The sequence below is a fragment of the Acipenser ruthenus genome, chromosome 26, assembly GCF_902713425.1.
Source record: "Acipenser ruthenus chromosome 26, fAciRut3.2 maternal haplotype, whole genome shotgun sequence".
NCBI classification, from domain to species: Eukaryota; Metazoa; Chordata; class Actinopteri; order Acipenseriformes; family Acipenseridae; genus Acipenser; species Acipenser ruthenus.
Window position 1 is genome coordinate 23,818,099 of NC_081214.1, and position 22,916 is coordinate 23,841,014.

Below are 22,916 nucleotides of genomic sequence, written 5' to 3' on the forward strand. Positions count from 1 at the left end.
TGATTATGACTTCATGATGTGCCCCCCAGACACACAGCAGCGCACGTGCTGGCACTCGCTCACTCACCTGAGTCTGCGCACCTGGACTGACGCACACACACACACACACACTCGCTCACTCACCTGAGTCTGCGCACCTGGACTGACGCACGCACACACACACACACACACTCGCTCACTCACCTGAGTCTGCGCACCTGGACTGACGCTCACACGAACTCACACACTCAAGCTCCTGCATGCAGCTCCTGCCCTCTTCACATCATGTTCATCTGCATTAAACATGGAGGTAAGGAATGTCAAGGTGTTCTGGTAGTCTAGTTTCTCCAACCCTCTCTTCTGCTTCTGTTAGCACATCACTGTCATTATTATTATTAGTAGTAGTATTAAGGAGTAATAATAATAATAGGCTGTTTTCACTCCTCTCCCTATCCCTAATGTATTTCAATGTTAACATGCTTATTGTATTATTAAATAGCATTTGAAACTGGTTTGGTCTCTTTAGACAACCAGCAGTTCTTGGCAAACACCAACTGCCCCCTGATTCTGTTACTGCAGTACCTGAAGCATAAGCTGGAGCTGCCAAAGGCAGGTAAGACCCACCTGGGCAGGGCTTCACACACACACGCACACACACACACCAATGAAGCAGCCATTCATGTGAAACTGTGTGTAAAACAGGGGCCCGGCTGGCTGCTGGGAAGGGCCTGTAGAATCAATGTGCTTCTCCGGACTCTGCCGCTCGGGTCCTCTTGTGGTTTAGCTGCGTGCCAGAGGGCTGGAGAGGGCAGCCGGCGTCCCTTTAGTAAACATTCATGGAGGCTGCGGGCCGAGTGGGTGTCCTGTGTTAACGAAGCCCTTTGATCTTTAAATAGAAGCTGAGTCTACAGTGAAGAGTGAGTGCAGTGCTTCCTGCCCCTCTGGACACCTGCCCCCCCCACTGCTCTGCCTGTTTCTGATCCCCACTCTTAAACGCGTACGGAATTAACCCCTGAAGGACCAATGCATGTTAAACACCCGCACATAATTCTCATGCACAGCAATTGCTCGGATATGCATGGCTGGCTGTGTGAATAATGTTGTGCGCCTCTGCTTGGCGTCCTTGCGTTTCAGATCTGATTGACCTGTGTGATGAGAAGGGGATTCTGAAGCTGCTCTTCCTCTACAGAACCCCCCTGGAGAGTGCCAGCCGACTGCTCTACACCCGGGGCACTTACATCGTGTGCCGAGTCAACCGTGAGAGGGGGGGGGGGGGGGCACCAAACCAAACCAAACCTTCCCTCCCTTTGAAGCGACTACCACCCCCTCACTCAACATACCTCCTTATTGATAGATTTTAAATATACTGATATTGCGCAGGTCAAAATGCTCCTTTCTTTCTCTCTTTCTTTCTTATTATGAATTCCAAATCCTTTTTTTTTTTGGAAACTCATCTCGCAGCATGCTGAGTGTTTTCTTTTTTTTTAGACGGCTCTGAGATAGTGAGGCGGTACAGATAGATGTAGTTTTTTGTTCCGTGCTACACTGCTAGGTAAAGTACTTCTTTGTTCTTGACGGTTCTGTTTAATTTGTTTGATTTTTAGAGAACAAAGCAGACAGAGGCTACACATCCATTACCCCAATCCTGACCAGCCCTGAGACAGAAATGCAAGGTACTGCACGATGATCTGTTTGTGAAAGTGAGGGCTTATCCCGAGGTTCTCAGTACGTATTTACAAATATTCTCTTAGGTCAAGCAGCGCTTTTTAAAATTGATAATAAACTAATACACCCTCTTCCAGGTAACTGAAAACTGGTTTCACGAACTGCACGATTTACTGAACGAGTCAAAATGAGCATTAAAAAAAACACAGTCCCTACATATTTAAAATTCATGACTGTATATAAAAACTATAATAAAATAGTGTGTCTCTTCAATGGTCTCATAGGAAAGGTCTGAAACAAAGCTTGCACAGTGAGTCTATGTGAAGGACGGAGACAAGCCCGCTGTACTGCACTGCCCCCTAGTGTATAGCACTGGAACTTCTTATAGTTTGCAGTGGTTGAAGCACACCTAGGCAGTAGTTTCAGCCACAGCAGTGTCTGTAGTCCTGTCTTGTCTGTGTGTGATTCAAGAGTCGCAGCAGGGAGGCACAAGTGGAGCAGCTTTCTTTCTTTTATTCATTTCTTTGATTCATTTTATTGCATCACATCTTGATTTTTGTACCCATTGCAAAAGGTTCCCACTTCCAGAATCTCTCAAGTTACACCCCCTAGATTCCGAGTGCTCTCCCTTCTCTGCACTTGATCACAGCCTGACTGCTTACTGTCCCAAAAGAGTGAGCTGAAATTCACCTGCTACCCCAGAATCATTACAGTGTTTACTGAGGAACTAGGAGTGAAATCGCTTCTGAATCCTATCTCTGTGCCTGTGTTTGTCTTTGTGTCTATATATCTGTGTTGTGTCTGTTTATCTGTGTTGTGTTGTGTCTTTGCTGTGTGCTTGCATCGTGCCTGTGTCGTTGTGTCTGTGTATCTGTGTTGTGTCTATGTATATGTGTTGTGTCTGTGTATCTGTGTTGTGTCTGTGTATCTGTGTTGTGTCTGTGTATCTGTGTTGTGTCTATGTATATGTGTTGTGTCTGTGTATCTGTGTTGTGTCTGTGTATCTGTGTTGTGTCTGTGTATCTGTGTTGTGTCTATGTATATGTGTTGTGTCTGTGTATCTGTGTTGTGTCTGTGTATCTGTGTTGTGTCTGTTTATCTGTGTTGTGTCTGTTTATCTGTGTTGTGTCTATGTATCTGTGTTGTGTCTGTGTATCTGTGTTGTGTCTGTGTATCTGTGTTGTGTCTATGTATCTGTGTTGTGTCTGTGTATCTGTGTTGTGTCTGTGTATCTGTGTTGTGTCTGTTTATCTGTGTTGTGTCTGTTTATCTGTGTTGTGTCTGTGTATCTGTGTTGTGTCTATGTATCTGTGTTGTGTCTGTGTATCTGTGTTGTGTCTGTTTATCTGTGTTGTGTCTGTTTATCTGTGTTGTGTCTGTGTATCTGTGTTGTGTCTGTGTATCTGTGTTGTGTCTGTTTATCTGTGTTGTGTCTGTTTATCTGTGTTGTGTCTGTTTATCTGTGTCGTGTTGTGTCTTTGCTGTTTGTGTTGTGTGCTTGTATTATTTCTCTGTGTGGTCTTTGCTGTTTGTATCTGTGTTGTGTCTGTTTATCTGTGTTGTGTCTGTGTATCTGTGTTGTGTCTGTTTATCTGTGTTGTGTCTGTGTATCTGTGTTGTGTCTGTGTATCTGTGTTGTGTCTGTGTATCTGTGTTGTGTCTGTGTATCTGTGTTGTGTCTGTGTATCTGTGTTGTGTCTGTTTATCTGTGTCGTGTCAGAGTTGCTGCAGGCCCAGGTTGGGAATCTGGAGAAGGCCCGTCTGAAGCAGCACCAGGCCCGGGTTCAGGAGAGGAGGCTGCAGCTGGTGAGCGACGGCGTTGTGCCCGCTGCTCAATCCAGCTCGACGGTAAGCTTCAAACCACAAACGCACCTCACTTTCAATTCAAACCAACCGAGACGCTGAGTTTCTTAGAGCTTCCAGCTTTTCCAGGGCACTGACCTGAATTCCCTGTGTCTCAGATGAGAGGCAAAGCGGGAGGGAAAGCCGGGCATGTGAACTTGGAAATCCTGGAAGAGGAGCCCTTGAGGAAGATTGTGGGGAAGAAGACACTGAAGGGATCATTATAATCACAGTAAAATACTGCAGTAAGTGCTCTTTAATGGGTAGAAATGTGAATATTGCAGATACATATCAGACTGCAGGTGAGCAATAACAGAAGGGTGTTTTAACTGACTGGACTCACTGCGGCTACAATCTCAAAGCTCTTTACTCCAAATGGAGGTTTTTGTTTTGTTTTTTCAGAAAAGGGGAACTCGCACCCAATAAAGTCACCCGAACAGAAATAAAACACTGACACGATTAATGCTAGGACTGGGAGGGGTTCTTAAGCTGTTGTCTGATCTGTTATAATTGTAATTGGTGTTGCACTAATGCCATGTAAATGTCTTTGAGAAATCCAGCCCTCTTCTGTTGGCTCATCCAATCACAGAGTCTTCAAACAGCAAGAGCCAACCAATCGAAAGCAGAACTGCAGCTTGGAGTCAACCGGATCCCACCGTGGATCCACCTGCTGACCAGAGTGGAAGACAGTCATGACGACCCTGATGAACTGCGTGCTGATGGGAGACAGGCTTTGGGGTTCAGACGTACCTTTACTGGTGGCATTGCTCCCCCAGTACGCAGGCTGGCTCCAGTCACTCCAGTAGTCAGATGTGCCACAGAACTCATTGATCCTGACCTTCACTTGGAACTCATACAGCTCTTCAGCATCGGCAAAGGGCAAGTTAAAGTACCTCAGAGAAGTAAATGTTGGGGAGTTCTGGGGGGGGAAGCACAGAATGGAGCACATTGACAAATATCAGCCATCTCTAAGTTCGAAGGAGCCAATGCTTCTGAAGCTATGCACTTCGATCTGATTAAAAACCAGCCCGATACCACATGGCCTGCATGCAGAATACACAGAGGGGTTCGGAAACAATTCCTCACACAGGAAGCTTGAATCCAATTGGACTGTGCACAGCAACAAGGCTATTACCGCTCTTCAATCAACACTGGTGCTGGGTGAGACCGCCAAACCCATCTCCATTTGCCCCAAGCCTAGCTCAAACCCAGGTCCAGATGCGCTAGAAGTGAATATACATGTAAAGTGATAGATTTCATTAACCCCCAGTACCATCAAGCTCCTATAAGAAGTCTATCGCCACACTCCGACTCTTCTGCACTTATAAAAGGTGCAGCTCCTTACCTGCCAGGCAGAGTCCGCGCTGCTTCTATACCTCACTATGGACTCCAGGCACTGGGATTTGCTCATGCTGGTGTTCCAGTACAGGTACAGACCATTGCTGCTGCTGTTGACCACGGTCAGGTTTACTGGGGAGTACAGTTTCACTGACACACAGACAGAGAGAGAAAACAACATTAGCCAATAGAGAAGCGCAGTGCTTGTAATCACAGCCTCTGACACACTGGGTAGTTAGACAATGGCTGTGGTACCTAATGGTTTCAGGTAGATGTCTTTGTTCCAGATGGCCGTGTTGTTGGCTGAGGACAGCTGCACTTGGAAAGTTGCAAAGCGCATGTGGGAGTTGTACTCCAGTCTGCAGCCCACATTGTAGCCCTCCACCTGGGTGTAACTCGGGCACTCTGCATACTCAGCGCCTGTCCTGTACCTGGTTCAGAAACAGTAAGACATGAAGCCAGTGCACCAACAAAACTGCATGTTAGACCATACCCTGCAGAATACCAACGAATTACAAAAGCGCATTGGTAGAATCCCAATGGAAACCTGCCCATACCTGCACTGTTAGTTGTCAAAGAGAAAAGCACATTAACCATGCTGGAGAGGAAAGTCTGGTACAGACAGGCTTGAAACAGCCCCCCCCTGCAGCAGTGCTTGTGCAGGAACTCCAGCTGCAAGCACACAGCTTTCTTTTACTGGTTCCTAAAAGGTGGGATTGCACAGAGCTTGCACCGCAGGCTGCACTGAGGCAGCTTACTGCTGGAACGCCTTATTAAAACTCATGGGCTGCCTGCAGACTCTCATGACAGGTATAGTGCTGGGCAGTGCAGTGGGTTTATCATTGAAAGCAGTGGCTCAGTGGCGCCCTCACCTGCTCTGGAAGGTGTAGTTGCGGTCTGGCCTGCCCGTCTCCTTCCAGGTGCACTCAGTGTAGTCCTCGTCATGGATGAGGCAGCGCACACCTGCACGGAGAGACGCTGCAGTCACACTGTATCGGAGAGCTGATTCCAGCACATTAGGTGCAATGTTTATCCTCAGCGTTAATACCCGTAATTCAAATAACATTTTACTACACATGAAACTTTGGACCGGCACACCTGCTTTAGGATTCATGTAAAGTTCCATGCATACAAAACAAGCACATGTTTCTGTACAGGATGAAACAGCATCATCTAATTTGTTGTACTTAACAGGTACTGTTTTGAGACTTGTAAGCGCACAGTTTATGTACTGGAATTACATGCAAACCCACATTTCCATGATGGGATAGATGACCACAGAGGGGTTGAAGCTGAAGTGAATGTCTGTGTCTGAGGGGTCAGGGGACAGCCCAAGAAGACAAAAACAACAGAGAAACTCTGTATCAGTGTTCGTCGTCCCTGCTACCCCTGCGGCTGTTTGTTCTAATCTCTTCTCTTTTTTTTTTTTTGGAGTGCAATAAGAGCAATCGCTGTCAGCACTATACTATTACACTGCCCTTCGCTGTCTCGTGCATTGGAACACAATGCAGGCTGAGGTGAGAAACACAGTATTGCACTCCTGGATTGTTCTGCTCTGTTAGGAGGCAAAAGCAACACTTCTTATGGGACGAATGCAGCGATTACATGCAGCACTAACTGCAAACTAAACTCCACCGTCCCAACCTAACATATTCACACGTCAAAGCAAAACCCACTGGGGGATCAAACTCTACAGCAAGGATGGAAATAAGACTCCTACTGCATAGCACTTTCACCCATTCCAGGTCTTAATACAAGCTTAACTAGCCCCAGTGTGTAGGTAACAAGCTCAGGTGGGTCTTATTAAAATCATATAGCAAAACCAGGATACGGGTCACACTGCTATGCAATGGGAGCCTTATTTCCACCTCTGTACATGGATAAAACAAGGCTCTCTGTTTAGTAAGCAGCGCATTACATAGTTAAAACACAAACTGCATCGGAAATCAGACAATTCACATCAGAAACCCAGAGTTGAGTTTAGTCGAAGCTTTGATCAGGAAATCCTGTGTTATTGTCCATGATCGATTCAGCCCTGCCAGCATGACAAACTGCGTGCTGATGGGAGACAGGCTTTGGGGTTCAGACGTACCTTTACTGGTGGCATTGCTCCCCCAGTACGCAGGCTGGCTCCAGTCACTCCAGTAGTCAGATGTGCCACAGAACTCATTGATCCTGACCTTCACTTGGAACTCATACGGCTCTTCAGCATCAGCAAAGGGCAAGTTAAAGTACCTCTGAGAAGTAAATGCTGGGGAGTTCTGGGGGGGCAGAGAGAGTCAAGTGCTGCCCGTTAATGAGGAGCATTCACATCGTTTTGAGATATTAGCAGTATTAGGTGTGGCAGTGACAGCTGCAGATTTGCAAACTCATAAAAGCTGCTCTCGCAGGAATGCTTAATAAAAGGCGCAGCTCCTTACCTGCCAGGCAGAGTCTGCGCTGCTTCTATACCTCACTATGGACTCCAGGCACTGGGATTTGCTCATGCTGGTGTCCCAGTACAGGTACAGACCATTGCTGCTGCTGTTGACCACGGTCAGGTTTACTGGGGAGTACAGTTTCACTGACACACAGACAGAGAGAGAAAACAACATTAGCCAATAGAGAAGCGCAGTGCTTGTAATCACAGCCTCTGACACACTGGGTAGTTAGACAATGGCTGTGGTACCTAATGGTTTCAGGTAGATGTCTTTGTTCCAGATGGCCGTGTTGTTGGCTGAGGACAGCTGCACTTGGAAAGTTGCAAAGCGCATGTGGGAGTTGTACTCCAGTCTGCAGCCCACATTGTAGCCCTCCACCTGGGTGTAACTCGGGCACTCTGCATACTCAGCGCCTGTCCTGTACCTGGTTCAGAAACAGTAAGACATGAAGCCAGTGCACCAACAAAACTGCATGTTAGACCATACCCTGCAGAATACCAACGAATTACAAAAGCGCATTGGTAGAATCCCAATGGAAACCTGCCCATACCTGCACTGTTAGTTGTCAAAGAGAAAAGCACATTAACCATGCTGGAGAGGAAAGTCTGGCACAGACAGGCTTGAAACAGCCCCCCCTGCAGCAGTGCTTGTGCAGGAACTCCAGCTGCAAGCACACGGCTTTCTTTTACTGGTTCCTAAAAGGTGGGATTGCACAGAGCTTGCACCGCAGGCTGCACTGAGGCAGCTTACTGCTGGAACGCCTTATTAAAACTCATGGGCTGCCTGCAGACTCTCATGACAGGTATAGTGCTGGGCAGTGCAGTGGGTTTATCATTGAAAGCAGTGGCTCAGTGGCGCCCTCACCTGCTCTGGAAGGTGTAGTTGCGGTCTGGCCTGCCCGTCTCCTTCCAGGTGCACTCAGTGTAGTCCTCGTCATGGATGAGGCAGCGCACACCTGCACGGAGAGACGCTGCAGTCACACTGTATCGGAGAGCTGATTCCAGCACATTAGGTGCAATGTTTATCCTCAGCGTTAATACCCGTAATTCAAATAACATTTTACTACACATGAAACTTTGGACCGGCACACCTGCTTTAGGATTCATGTAAAGTTCCATGCATACAAAACAAGCACATGTTTCTGTACGGGATAAAACAGCATCATCTAATTTGTTGTACTTAACAGGTACTGTTTTGAGACTTGTAAGCGCACAGTTTATGTACTGGAATTACATGCAAACCCACATTTCCATGATGGGATAGATGACCACAGAGGGGTTGAAGCTGAAGTGAATGTCTGTGTCTGAGGGGTCAGGGGACAGCCCAAGAAGACAAAAACAACAGAGAAACTCTGTATCAGTGTTCGTCGTCCCTGCTACCCCTGCGGCTGTTTGTTCTAATCTCTTCTCTTTTTTTTTTTTTGGAGTGCAATAAGAGCAATCGCTGTCAGCACTATACTATTACACTGCCCTTCGCTGTCTCGTGCATTGGAACACAATGCAGGCTGAGGTGAGAAACACAGTATTGCACTCCTGGATTGTTCTGCTCTGTTAGGAGGCAAAAGCAACACTTCTTATGGGACGAATGCAGCGATTACATGCAGCACTAACTGCAAACTAAACTCCACCGTCCCAACCTAACATATTCACACGTCAAAGCAAAACCCACTGGGGGATCAAACTCTACAGCAAGGATGGAAATAAGACTCCTACTGCATAGCACTTTCACCCATTCCAGGTCTTAATACAAGCTTAACTAGCCCCAGTGTGTAGGTAACAAGCTCAGGTGGGTCTTATTAAAATCATATAGCAAAACCAGGATACGGATCACACTGCTATGCAATGGGAGCCTTATTTCCACCTCTGTACATGGATAAAACAAGGCTCTCTGTTTAGTAAGCAGCGCATTACATAGTTAAAACACAAACTGCATCGGAAATCAGACAATTCACATCAGAAACCCAGAGTTGAGTTTAGTCGAAGCTTTGATCAGGAAATCCTGTGTTATTGTCCATGATCGATTCAGCCCTGCCAGCATGACAAACTGCGTGCTGATGGGAGACAGGCTTTGGGGTTCAGACGTACCTTTACTGGTGGCATTGCTCCCCCAGTACGCAGGCTGGCTCCAGTCACTCCAGTAGTCAGATGTGCCACAGAACTCATTGATCCTGACCTTCACTTGGAACTCATACGGCTCTTCAGCATCAGCAAAGGGCAAGTTAAAGTACCTCTGAGAAGTAAATGCTGGGGAGTTCTGGGGGGGCAGAGAGAGTCAAGTGCTGCCCGTTAATGAGGAGCATTCACATCGTTTTGAGATATTAGCAGTATTAGGTGTGGCAGTGACAGCTGCAGATTTGCAAACTCATAAAAGCTGCTCTCGCAGGAATGCTTAATAAAAGGCGCAGCTCCTTACCTGCCAGGCAGAGTCTGCGCTGCTTCTATACCTCACTATGGACTCCAGGCACTGGGATTTGCTCATGCTGGTGTCCCAGTACAGGTACAGACCATTGCTGCTGCTGTTGACCACGGTCAGGTTTACTGGGGAGTACAGTTTCACTGACACACAGACAGAGAGAGAAAACAACATTAGCCAATAGAGAAGCGCAGTGCTTGTAATCACAGCCTCTGACACACTGGGTAGTTAGACAATGGCTGTGGTACCTAATGGTTTCAGGTAGATGTCTTTGTTCCAGATGGCCGTGTTGTTGGCTGAGGACAGCTGCACTTGGAAAGTTGCAAAGCGCATGTGGGAGTTGTACTCCAGTCTGCAGCCCACATTGTAGCCCTCCACCTGGGTGTAACTCGGGCACTCTGCATACTCAGCGCCTGTCCTGTACCTGGTTCAGAAACAGTAAGACATGAAGCCAGTGCACCAACAAAACTGCATGTTAGACCATACCCTGCAGAATACCAACGAATTACAAAAGCGCATTGGTAGAATCCCAATGGAAACCTGCCCATACCTGCACTGTTAGTTGTCAAAGAGAAAAGCACATTAACCATGCTGGAGAGGAAAGTCTGGCACAGACAGGCTTGAAACAGCCCCCCCTGCAGCAGTGCTTGTGCAGGAACTCCAGCTGCAAGCACACGGCTTTCTTTTACTGGTTCCTAAAAGGTGGGATTGCACAGAGCTTGCACCGCAGGCTGCACTGAGGCAGCTTACTGCTGGAACGCCTTATTAAAACTCATGGGCTGCCTGCAGACTCTCATGACAGGTATAGTGCTGGGCAGTGCAGTGGGTTTATCATTGAAAGCAGTGGCTCAGTGGCGCCCTCACCTGCTCTGGAAGGTGTAGTTGCGGTCTGGCCTGCCCGTCTCCTTCCAGGTGCACTCAGTGTAGTCCTCGTCATGGATGAGGCAGCGCACACCTGCACGGAGAGACGCTGCAGTCACACTGTATCGGAGAGCTGATTCCAGCACATTAGGTGCAATGTTTATCCTCAGCGTTAATACCCGTAATTCAAATAACATTTTACTACACATGAAACTTTGGACCGGCACACCTGCTTTAGGATTCATGTAAAGTTCCATGCATACAAAACAAGCACATGTTTCTGTACAGGATGAAACAGCATCATCTAATTTGTTGTACTTAACAGGTACTGTTTTGAGACTTGTAAGCGCACAGTTTATGTACTGGAATTACATGCAAACCCACATTTCCATGATGGGATAGATGACCACAGAGGGGTTGAAGCTGAAGTGAATGTCTGTGTCTGAGGGGTCAGGGGACAGCCCAAGAAGACAAAAACAACAGAGAAACTCTGTATCAGTGTTCGTCGTCCCTGCTACCCCTGCGGCTGTTTGTTCTAATCTCTTCTCTTTTTTTTTTTTTGGAGTGCAATAAGAGCAATCGCTGTCAGCACTATACTATTACACTGCCCTTCGCTGTCTCGTGCATTGGAACACAATGCAGGCTGAGGTGAGAAACACAGTATTGCACTCCTGGATTGTTCTGCTCTGTTAGGAGGCAAAAGCAACACTTCTTATGGGACGAATGCAGCGATTACATGCAGCACTAACTGCAAACTAAACTCCACCGTCCCAACCTAACATATTCACACGTCAAAGCAAAACCCACTGGGGGATCAAACTCTACAGCAAGGATGGAAATAAGACTCCTACTGCATAGCACTTTCACCCATTCCAGGTCTTAATACAAGCTTAACTAGCCCCAGTGTGTAGGTAACAAGCTCAGGTGGGTCTTATTAAAATCATATAGCAAAACCAGGATACGGGTCACACTGCTATGCAATGGGAGCCTTATTTCCACCTCTGTACATGGATAAAACAAGGCTCTCTGTTTAGTAAGCAGCGCATTACATAGTTAAAACACAAACTGCATCGGAAATCAGACAATTCACATCAGAAACCCAGAGTTGAGTTTAGTCGAAGCTTTGATCAGGAAATCCTGTGTTATTGTCCATGATCGATTCAGCCCTGCCAGCATGACAAACTGCGTGCTGATGGGAGACAGGCTTTGGGGTTCAGACGTACCTTTACTGGTGGCATTGCTCCCCCAGTACGCAGGCTGGCTCCAGTCACTCCAGTAGTCAGATGTGCCACAGAACTCATTGATCCTGACCTTCACTTGGAACTCATACGGCTCTTCAGCATCAGCAAAGGGCAAGTTAAAGTACCTCTGAGAAGTAAATGCTGGGGAGTTCTGGGGGGGCAGAGAGAGTCAAGTGCTGCCCGTTAATGAGGAGCATTCACATCGTTTTGAGATATTAGCAGTATTAGGTGTGGCAGTGACAGCTGCAGATTTGCAAACTCATAAAAGCTGCTCTCGCAGGAATGCTTAATAAAAGGCGCAGCTCCTTACCTGCCAGGCAGAGTCTGCGCTGCTTCTATACCTCACTATGGACTCCAGGCACTGGGATTTGCTCATGCTGGTGTCCCAGTACAGGTACAGACCATTGCTGCTGCTGTTGACCACGGTCAGGTTTACTGGGGAGTACAGTTTCACTGACACACAGACAGAGAGAGAAAACAACATTAGCCAATAGAGAAGCGCAGTGCTTGTAATCACAGCCTCTGACACACTGGGTAGTTAGACAATGGCTGTGGTACCTAATGGTTTCAGGTTGATGTCTTTGTTCCAGATGGCCATGTTGTTGGCTGAGGACAGCTGCACTTGGAAAGTTGCAAAGCGCATGTGGGAGTTGTACTCCAGTCTGCAGCCCACATTGTAGCCCTCCACCTGGGTGTAACTCGGGCACTCTGCATACTCAGCGCCTGTCCTGTACCTGGTTCAGAAACAGTAAGACATGAAGCCAGTGCACCAACAAAACTGCATGTTAGACCATACCCTGCAGAATACCAACGAATTACAAAAGCGCATTGGTAGAATCCCAATGGAAACCTGCCCATACCTGCACTGTTAGTTGTCAAAGAGAAAAGCACATTAACCATGCTGGAGAGGAAAGTCTGGCACAGACAGGCTTGAAACAGCCCCCCCTGCAGCAGTGCTTGTGCAGGAACTCCAGCTGCAAGCACACGGCTTTCTTTTACTGGTTCCTAAAAGGTGGGATTGCACAGAGCTTGCACCGCAGGCTGCACTGAGGCAGCTTACTGCTGGAGCACCTAATTAAAACTCATGGGCTGCCTGCAGACTCTCATGACAGGTATAGTGCTGGGCAGTGCAGTGGGTTTATCATTGAAAGCAGTGGCTCAGTGGCGCCCTCACCTGCTCTGGAAGGTGTAGTTGCGGTCTGGCCTGCCCGTCTCCTTCCAGGTGCACTCAGTGTAGTCCTCGTCATGGATGAGGCAGCGCACACCTGCACGGAGGTGATCAAATAGCTTCAGGTTCACCTGCACTGCGGTTTTCTTTTTTTTTTTTGTTGTTGTTATTTACTCATAGCCCAATGCATTCTGGTACTTGTAGTCCTGTCTGTGTCTCTTAAAGGGGAAGTCTTGCTGGGTGTTTTTAAGGTGAATGATAAATGAGCAATGGCAAATCATAAAACACCTGTCAACCAGCTGTGAAAGCTTGTGTATACATGTATTCAGTAGAGCCTATTAAAAGGTATCGCCAAGAAAAAAAGAACAGCAAAAAACTATCACCATCTGGACAAGCATAGAGTATCCTATTTTAAAGACTGAAAGAAAAATGTGTAAAGAAGGACTTACACGAGTCACAGACCTGTGATGTTTTTATATTACTGTGATGTTTTTATATTACTGTGCCGATCAAAAGAAACGCACTTACCGAGTTCCCTACCGCCGTCTACTGCGCTGAACACGACAGCAAACACGAGTACCGCTATCAGAGACATCCCAAAGAGTAATACTGCTGGACCGTCAGCCCGCTGCGTCTAGGGGGAGAGGCGATCTTCTGAAGCTTATAAAAGGTTTTCGAAATTTATCTTCAGCCCAAAACAGACCTCCTTTTTGTGAGTGGGCTGTTATTGTCGATGTTCCTGTTTTGATTGAGTTCCGTTAAAAAGTATGTTCAGGATTAAGAAATGGGGTGTGGTTCATTTATATAAACAGACCCAGAATGAGTCATCTTCTGGGAAATTGAAAAAAAAAAAAAAAAAAAAAAAATCTGGAATTAAGCAATGTCCTATTTTTTTTCATTGATAAATAATAATAATAATAATAATAATAATAATAATAATAATAATAATAATAATAATAATAAAATGAAACACGAGCTCTTTTTAAATCAAGGTAGCGGATTATTCCAGCCCATAGAACACGCGCTCAGTAAGTCTGTAAAGAGCTGACAGGACCAGGGACCCGATTAGGGTTGTTAAAAATGGAACCTCTAGAAATCTTAAAACCATCCAATAATAATAATATATGATCACATTCACGCTGTGCGTCGATTGCAGCGATATTATCTTGGTTTGTTAACGTGTGCTCCGTTTACGGGACTGGTGTCGCTGTAACAATCGCATTTACAAGTGTGTGGAAGCATAGGGTTAAAAACCAGGAATCTCTTCAGAACGGCATATTGAAATCCCGGGACACCTTCTTCAAAACCGGGACGATCCTGGGAAAACAAGGACAGGTAGCAACCCAAGAACCGTCCAAACACCAAGCAGCGCTCAGCTGGTGACGAGATAGGTAGCTAAATCAAATCTCAGACACATACACCAAATATATCCGTTTCGTTTCTTCGTTTCTTTCAATGCACAGTGCATATTAAACAATGACTTCTAAACTTTGAATTTATTTTTCTTTTTTTTTTGGGGGGGGGGGGGGGGGGCTGTTTAACCAGCTCCTCGACCAGCACCAAGAACCAACAGGACCAGCAAACCCAGCAGCTGTGCAAACGAGAAGCGAAACCGTGACAATTTGACACAACTTTCCCCATCGGGTATCGAAAGCGATACCAGACACCGCTGTGATTTAACGGCAGCTTGCCTTGCGGTCATGTACTTCTGTCAAGTGTACTTCTCAGAATTAGCTCTGGATCTCCCCGCCTCCCTATTTCATGAGAGCGTGTAGTTAAACGTGTGTCGAGATGGAAATGCACAGTGCTGAGCCGTGTGATCCTAGGAACATTTGGAGTAATATCTAGCCATACAGTTCTAAACACAATAAGAAGGTTTGTAAAGATCCTGCCTTGTGAGACTTTAATAGACTACTCGCATGCTAATATACTGTGGAAATGACACGCGTGTATCACACTTCTGCATTTAAGGGGTACTAGAAATAACTAAACCAGGGGTCCAATTGCGGTCCACATTTAACAGGTAAACACTGCTTCAGCATCTGGGTGGATGTTTAATTGCTTGAATTAAACAGCTTAGACCAGGGTTGGAACACAGACCGGGAGTCGAAGGACCAACTCTAGACAACCCTGGAGCAACCCAAGAAGCCAGAACATGTCGCGTAGTCTCTGCAGTGACGGAGACATGGGTAAAGGCTTCCTGTCGAAACGTCTGTCTAACGTTTAACTAAGTATTTTCATGTTATGACTGTGCCATATGAGCCATAATAAGATTTAAAAAAAAAAAAAAAAAAAAAAAAACACATAGAGAGGACCAATCAGTCACAACAATGATGAAGTATTTCTCTGGAAAGCTGTCAGCTTCACTTGATCATACACTGTCCACACTCTTCTACTTCCTGACTAACAGTGACACGCGTCTCTGTGCTCGGGGTTCAAAGCAGTGTGCTGTTGCTGCTTGCAGTGAGGTGCTATATCAACTGTGAACACATGAGGGCAGCAGAGGTGCACGTCGCACCCCTCTGCTCAGCCGCTTCTCTCAGCTCCAGTAAACAACCCCCTGCCTGACGAAGCTTTCACTCAAGCAAGCAGGACTGTGCTGGTAGGGATGGATGCCCACGTCTAAAGATCACCTGGCACAAAACATGTACTTTTTTTTAAAAAGAGGTCTCCTCATGCCCTTATAGTAAAGACACATTCTTCCTGGTGTCATATTGCTCCAGTGATCTCATTGTGGTTGCTCTGAGCCTGGGATGGCTGCTCCTGCACTGTACCGTGAGAGAGGAGTGGGCAGGGGGTGTTTTCACCCCACAATCCTGGTAGGAATGTGACCGCTGGCGTACCCCTGGGCTGAGCGCACAATGGGGCCGATTGTTAACGAGTTAATCAGAATGCAGATTGGGCTCTTTGCTAGTCCTCTCGTTTACTTGTTTATGTGCTTCGTTTTCTCAGTCTCAAGCCCCTGCTTCCTTTTCTCGTAATCTTGTGGATAATAGCGTCTGGCCTCCTGAGCTCCCTGCTTTATCAGAAAGCAGGCTTGGTTTACACGTTGCTGTTTCTGTTAACATTCGTCACATTCAAATGTATTTATTTAAGCAGGACAGATCCCTCGAGCTGCACGCCTCATTGTCAAGGGGGTCCTGGCACGAGAAGGCTGTTCTTATGTTTGAAGACAATCTCAAGATGAGATGCCTGATATACAAAGACACGCTGGCCCCTATAGAACTCAATTTGGGGATTTTAAAGGTAGGCATATGACATGATCTTAGTGCACAGAGTTACGCGTCTCTAACAGAGATGTAAGGTAACTGGAAGCATTGCCAGTGTGCAACTAAACACAACAAATGGGAGAGCCTTCTATTCTCCAGACAGAGCCCCTGGGCCTCTGAACCCTGTCTGCTGCTTGTTGTTCTGAAAGCTAGATTGATCTGTGCCAGCTTCTGCGAGGCAGTATGAGGCCTGTTTCATAGGTCCAGTCAATGTCCTTTAAATACCTTTTGAGTTATTGAGTACCGCTGCATGTTGGTACCAGTGTACTAGTGAGTCAGGACCTCTGTACTGTTCCAGACCCCCTCACTTGTCACTGGTGCTCATGCAGTGCACTGCTAATGGCTAAGCCTGGGCATGGGGGGGTGCCCAATACTGGCTCTTCCACTCCTGGTCTTTGTTCCAACCCTGTTTTAAATGGTTTAATTCATCCAATTGAAACTGCACCCACACCCTTACGTAGTTCATGATATCACTGTCCCTGTTAAACCTGGAGTGGAATAGCCCTCCAGGACTGTGACTGGACATCTCTCATAGGATATGGTAATGGTATCGCAATGGTATTTTTTTAAACCCCTCTTTAAGGGAGCGTACAGAGGAACAAAATACAGATTTTGTTTGTTTCTTGCACCAGCTCACTAACCAGTATTCAAAGTCTCTTGCACCACCTTGCCAGCTGCAACTAACTGAGCACATCCAACTTTGCAACAGTGTAGGGTTTTTAAATCCATTGTATTATTGACTTTGCTTATGCATTTTCAAGTTCAATCACAATTGCCCGAGATCCGTACACTTTTGAGACGATCCCTTACCCTTAAGGATGATGTCACCTCCAGGCGCTGTGATTGGTGGGTATGAATACCGGTATGTTACCAAGCTGAAAGAAGTGAGAAAATGATAAACAACAGATATTATTAGAACTGAGACAACAGTGGAAAGGTTTTTTTTTCCTGTTTCTTATTAATATGTGTCATTTTTTTTCTTCTCACGAATCAATTTTAGGTTACTTTTGCGGTGAGCAAACACAGCCCACTACTGCCTGGGTTGAAATTGTGTGGCTTTGCTGTTTACAAGATGAGGATTCTAGTCATGTTAATCTAAATGTTCCAGAAAAACAAACTACAGAGCAGTGCAAGAAGCAGCCTTCCAGCTGCAGTGGCCCGCAGTCCTGCTGAGCTCCACACTCACCTACAATCCCTTGCTCTCTGTTCACCCATGTTCTGTGTTCCCCTTATCAGAAAGCAGCTCTCCCCAAGGCAGTCACTGGGTGAGCCACAAAGGCGCCAGTATGCAATAACAGTATGCATCTTTTAATGTCATCTCCAAGCTGGGTTCCCTTGTTAAAGTTTATCATGCTCTCTACATTTGTTTTGCAATCCCCCCACATGCTTCTGGGATGCATTTCCATCGTGTAGAGAAGCATACCTCCAGGGGGGAGACTCTAGAATTCTTTAGGCAGCTTTTTCACTAATTCATCTCAATCCCTATAATTATGTCAAGTTTCACGCAGATCTGTTTTGTATTTTCTCCTGGAAGTACTGAAATAACAAGTGGACATTTTCTCCTTATCCAGTCGAATCTAATGTAAAAAAAGGAAGGTTTTCAGATGCTGCAAAGCGCCTCTATCTGTGCTGTTCAGACAGCTGGGGCAGGCGAGGTGTGGGGATGTATTTTCTGTACACAGCATCACAGCAATGCCTTCGTTTATTCTAACAGGCAGGAATAATTACTGGGACTCTGGAATGGAGAGCAGCTGGAAGGAGGCTGTTTACCAGCATGCAGCCGAAGCAGTGCAGTGGAAACCCTGCAGAAGAAGGAGCCCGGCTGCCCTGAACTTGAGGGAATAAAACAGCATTGTCTGCTTTCTCTCTGCGCTGTAGCTAAGCATTCCCGTGCACTCTGATTTGGGATTTTAGTTAGCTATGTGCAGAAAGAAGGCAACACGCCAGACGTTGTGAGCAGCAGCACCTGAAACACAAGGAGCATTGACACAACGCCTGCTGAACAGTTTGATTCTGTGATATTGAATGGGATGAGCCGCTTCTCCTGGTCCCAGTATAACCCGAGTTCTTATGGCAGGTTCTTGTGACTGGCCCGTGTTTGTTTTGTTATATACTGCATTCCGCACTGCAAGGCGCCTTCTTCATTTAGTGCAGGGGTGGTAGATAATGTTCTCTCTTTGATTTGTCTGTTTTCTCATGGCCATGTATTTAATTGAGTATTCACCTTGGGAGGGCTCCGGCCATGAAAGTCTCTATATTCTAGTACTGCTTGGTGTAGTTTATTTTCATCATCGAGGAATTCAACTAGCCTTCTTCCTTGTGTATATATATATACACCCTCTCTATAAATACACTGTCTATACACACGCACACACACACACACGCACGCACACACACGCACACACGCACGCACGCACACAAGCACGCACACACGCTCCAGTCAGGGGAGCAGGCCTGTAGTTGACCAGGGGGTAGTGCAGTCTCTCACCAGCAGGGGGTGCTGCTAAAGGGAAGGCAGTACCAAGACAGCGTGTGCTCTACTGTACATGGCAGCTGTTTAAACCAAGGAACTCTTAATGTCCTACCCCAGAGGCTGTGTTCAGATAACAGCAGTGAACCATGAGGCTGCTGCTGGGTCAGTGTTTGCCCCGTGCACACGCCATGCTCAGCATGGCTGAAGGGATGAGCCACGCTGTCACAAAACGAACGCTGGGGGCATCTCTGTTATCTAACCAGACACGTGTGTTACTAATAACAATCCCATCATGATTATGTGTCCCATGCTGAAGTGGAGGGCCCTTCAGAAAGACACGGTCAGTGATCTGCAGGTCGCTCTTTAAATCTAAAGACGCTTCAGAGGGCACTTGCTGTTGGACAGGGAGCGCTCCACTCAGACTGGTAACCCACTGCCTGCTTCATTGAGGTAACTCCCATTGTTGGAATGAGTTTTCCCTGCCTGCTCCGCTGCAATACTGACTCTGCGTCACATACTGTATGTGGTAAGATTACACAACTAGACACAGGAAGAGGTTTGTGTCTAAGACTGAAACCCTGAACGCTGCTGGTTTGTTATAATTCCCCCGTCTTGCAGCATCCACTCTGCCAGTCACTGTCAAAGTCATTCTTTCACTTCTGCCAGGGGATAAAGGGACAGCTATGCAGTCTCACCATTGGGAAATTCACCTAGAAGAAATTGCAACGAGGAGGAGTTGAGACAAGTAGTACAGTAAACCACAGGGAAGTGGAATTCCATACATTAGCAAGTCATACACTGCACAGTATAGTGCTTCATACACTGTGCACGGTATAGTGCTTCATACACTGTGCACAGTATAGTGCTTCATACACTGTGCACGGTATAGTGCTTCATACACTGTGCACAGTATAGTGCTTCATACACTGTGCACGGTATAGTGCTTCATACACTGCACAGTATAGTGCTTCATACACTGTGCACAGTATAGTGCTTCATACACTGCACAGTATAGTGCTTCATACACTGTGCACGGTATAGTGCTTCATACACTGCACAGTATAGTGCTTCATACACTGTGCACGGTATAGTGCTTCATACACTGTGCACAGTATAGTGCTTCATACACTGTGCACAGTATAGTGCTTCATACACTGTGCACAGTATAGTGCTTCATACACTGTGCACAGTATAGTGCTTCATACACTGTGCACGGTATAGTGCTTCATACACTGTGCACAGTATAGTGCTTCATACACTGTGCACGGTATAGTGCTTCATACACTGCACAGTATAGTGCTTCATACACTGTGCACAGTATAGTGCTTCATACACTGCACAGTATAGTGCTTCATACACTGTGCACAGTATAGTGCTTCATACACTGCACAGTATAGTGCTTCATACACTGTGCACGGTATAGTGCTTCATACACTGTGCACAGTATAGTGCTTCATACACTGTGCACAGTATAGTGCTTCATACACTGTGCACAGTATAGTGCTTCATACACTGTGCACAGTAGAGGGGGCCCCCCTTATTCACAACCACAGAGCGGGAGGTCACAGGGCACACCTGGTTGCCATGGAGAGTGTTCCAGAGCTCTAGGTTAGCTCAGTCCCGCTTCACTCTTGGTGAAGTTACGAGCTGGCTGGGAAATCAGGTTTTATTATCACACAAAGTTATGGAGTCCTGCCGGAGGCCTCGTCACCACCTGGAACTGGAAGTGACATCAGTACGCAACACATGGAAAAAAAGGTCTCTTAAATTGACAAAGGGAACTACTTTTTCCAGAGTCTCTATACTGTATTGATAACTCAGCACAGTACTGAGTTATCTAGACTAGACTGTATTGAATTTTCTGGCTCTCAGATCCCCAGTCCTGAGTTCTGTTGTATTGAATTTGCTGGCTCTCAGATCTCCAGTCCTGAGTTCTCTAGATGTATCCTCAGTTGCTCAGAGTACACAGCTCTCTATTCATTTGACTGGATGTGTGCACGAGCAGCTGCTCATGTTATTTTAGTTGATGGGACACTGTGCAGGATTACTGTATAATAGGTTTCAGCTGTCTTTATGCAGTGAGAAGGTCATCACGTACAAGAAGTAACTCTGGGCCCAGTTGCATCACATTAGTTGAAATCCCTTATTTTTCATAAACTTGCATTCATTTCCTGAGCACGATTGCTTTCGCTGCAGTGTCTGCTAAATTGCTAATCTGCTGATTTGCATGCTGCCATTTCAACATTGCAAAAAATAAGCAACTGAGGAGATCACCGGAAGTGTTTCTCACAACAACACAGACCTGTTTTTTTAATGCTGACTGCTTTGGTGGTGGCTTTGCTAAATGTGTAAAACACTGACCCCAATCCTTCAGTATTGAAATGTTTAGTTGGACCTAAAAGTGAGATCTTAGAGACTAGGAGGCAGTGTGGCCTAGTGATTAGTGCTTAGGGACTGGGAGGCAGTGTGTCCAAGCAGGTATAGCTGAGGGACTGGGAGGCAGTGTGACCTAATGGTTATAGCTGAGGAACTGGGAGGCAATTTGGCTTAGTGGTTTAAGCGGAGGGACTGGGAGGTAATGTGGCTTAGTGGTTAAAGCTTGGGGACTGGGAGGCAGAGTGGACGAGTGATTACATCCACTTGTCACTTCAGGAGCAGGCAGGTAGCTGTCTGGACTCTGTGCACCTCTCATGACCTCATTTAATACTGACATGATCCTTTGTTCACAAGAGACTAAGCTGATAGGGCTGTGGTGTAGATCAAGGATGGCGCAGAGAGACTTATGAGAAAGCATGGAGAAGCACAGAGTACGCTAAACCGAGGACAAAGACTATAGCAGCATGGTAAAGCATTGGAAAGTACAGTCAACCAAATACAGAGGAGTGGAAAAGCATGGTGAATGAGTGCAGTACATATATGCTCTTCACGTCTCATGTTCATTTGTGTTGTGTATGTGTAACACCGAGAAGAAGAAAATATATACCAGTATAGAGCCAGAAAGAACATCGTCAGAAAGTGATATATATATTACTAACCTAAAGTTGTAATTTTAATATTATTTTTTTCTACTGTGCAAATAATGCAACTGTACTTCAGTGCTTGCAAAAATTGAAATATTTGAAAAAAATGTATACGTATGCATTTTAAGAGTGTGTGCATACATACCATATTATATAATAATAATAATAATAATAATAATAATAATAATACCGTTTGTGGAATCACGGAACAGCAGCACTTCGAATGGACAACTATGTCTGCTTCAAAGAAGTTGGGTCCTGTTTTTGTAATAGAGTCACAATGAAAAGCTTTTTAACGGTGTTCAGTTTTTTGGTATTTGATAGAATCCGCAAGACAAGTACGCAAACTGTGCGCAGCCGCTGTAGAACAGACCAACGCACGCTTTCCTATTGGCTGTGTGTGCTCAATAATGATTGGCTGAGGTCACCCCACACTGTTACTGGGCGGAATGTAAATTAAAAAAAAAAAAGAAATGTAAAAAAAAACAAAAAAAAAAACAGAGGTGTTTGTCTTTCCTGCTTTACGGCCCAGCGATCCCTTCTCAATGTCTCGCCCACTTTTTATTTAAACACTTCCCGTGCCAAGCAATCGTTATTCGGCGTCACGTCTCCACGCTCCGCTACTTTCTTTTTATTGCGGCTCTCGCGGATATTATATAAATGCTGGACTGGACCGGACCGCGGACCTGCAGTTATAAAGCAAGCTGCGGGTTCTGGTTGTGTTTGGTTACCCTGCAATGCTCCACGCGTAGAAATAATTATCTTTTTTTCTTTGTGCAGAAGTTCTGAGTTCCTCTATACCCCTTCACTCACTGCGTGTAATTGTACCATGCTTCGTTATCTGTGGATCTATTCTCGAAACTCCACAGAGTTCACACAAACTGTTTTAAAATGTATAAACATTCCAATTTAAAAGATCGTGAACGAAGGGGGTATACTATTGCATTGAATGACTGTGCAGGCTCGACCCAGAACCAATTGCACTATTGAGTGTGAATTACATTTCGTGGCTTAAAAAATTCACATGAACTTTCCACCTCTGTGCGTCATTTAGGGTTCCTGTAGATGTTCCAAGTAAGAGCGATCTCGTCCAGTATTTGCATGTGCAGTTTACTCATCAAGCACCTGCAGTGGTTATTTCAATACACAGGCTGCATAGCATCGGGAGCGTCCGGTCTGCTGTGTGAGCATCGGGAGCGTGCGCTCTAGTCCGGTCTGCTGTGTGAGC

At 46.0% G+C, this 22,916-nt stretch overlaps 2 protein-coding genes across 6 annotated transcripts; one reads left to right on the forward strand and one right to left on the reverse strand.

Moving 5' to 3' along the window:
- The first annotated feature begins 264 nt into the window (after positions 1-264).
- On the forward strand, positions 265-3,713 carry LOC117412462 (uncharacterized protein CXorf65 homolog). Its single transcript, XM_059000527.1, has 6 exons — positions 265-289; positions 506-592; positions 1,114-1,236; positions 1,584-1,652; positions 3,344-3,492; positions 3,606-3,713. Exons 1-6 carry the CDS (start codon positions 265-267, stop codon positions 3,711-3,713), a joined length of 561 nt encoding a protein of 186 aa, XP_058856510.1.
- On the reverse strand, positions 3,708-22,018 carry LOC117430325 (uncharacterized). Of its 5 annotated transcripts, none has more exons than XM_059001317.1 (21): positions 21,879-22,018; positions 17,382-19,378; positions 17,006-17,070; positions 13,455-13,560; positions 12,933-13,023; positions 12,317-12,492; positions 12,069-12,211; positions 11,741-11,909; positions 10,521-10,611; positions 9,905-10,080; positions 9,657-9,799; positions 9,329-9,497; positions 8,109-8,199; positions 7,493-7,668; positions 7,245-7,387; positions 6,917-7,085; positions 5,697-5,787; positions 5,080-5,255; positions 4,832-4,974; positions 4,237-4,405; positions 3,708-4,156 (listed from the first exon to the last, which is right to left on the reverse strand). In XM_059001317.1, exons 4-21 carry the CDS (start codon positions 13,519-13,521, stop codon positions 4,128-4,130), a joined length of 2,412 nt encoding a protein of 803 aa, XP_058857300.1. In that variant the 5' UTR covers positions 13,522-13,560; positions 17,006-17,070; positions 17,382-19,378; positions 21,879-22,018; the 3' UTR covers positions 3,708-4,127. The 5 variants fall into 5 exon arrangements, with proteins under 5 accessions (XP_058857300.1, XP_058857298.1, XP_058857297.1 ...); XM_059001315.1 differs by having other exon boundaries at positions 13,455-13,757; XM_059001314.1 differs by lacking the exon at positions 13,455-13,560 and having other exon boundaries at positions 3,708-4,153.
- Between the last annotated feature and the right edge of the window lie 898 nt (positions 22,019-22,916).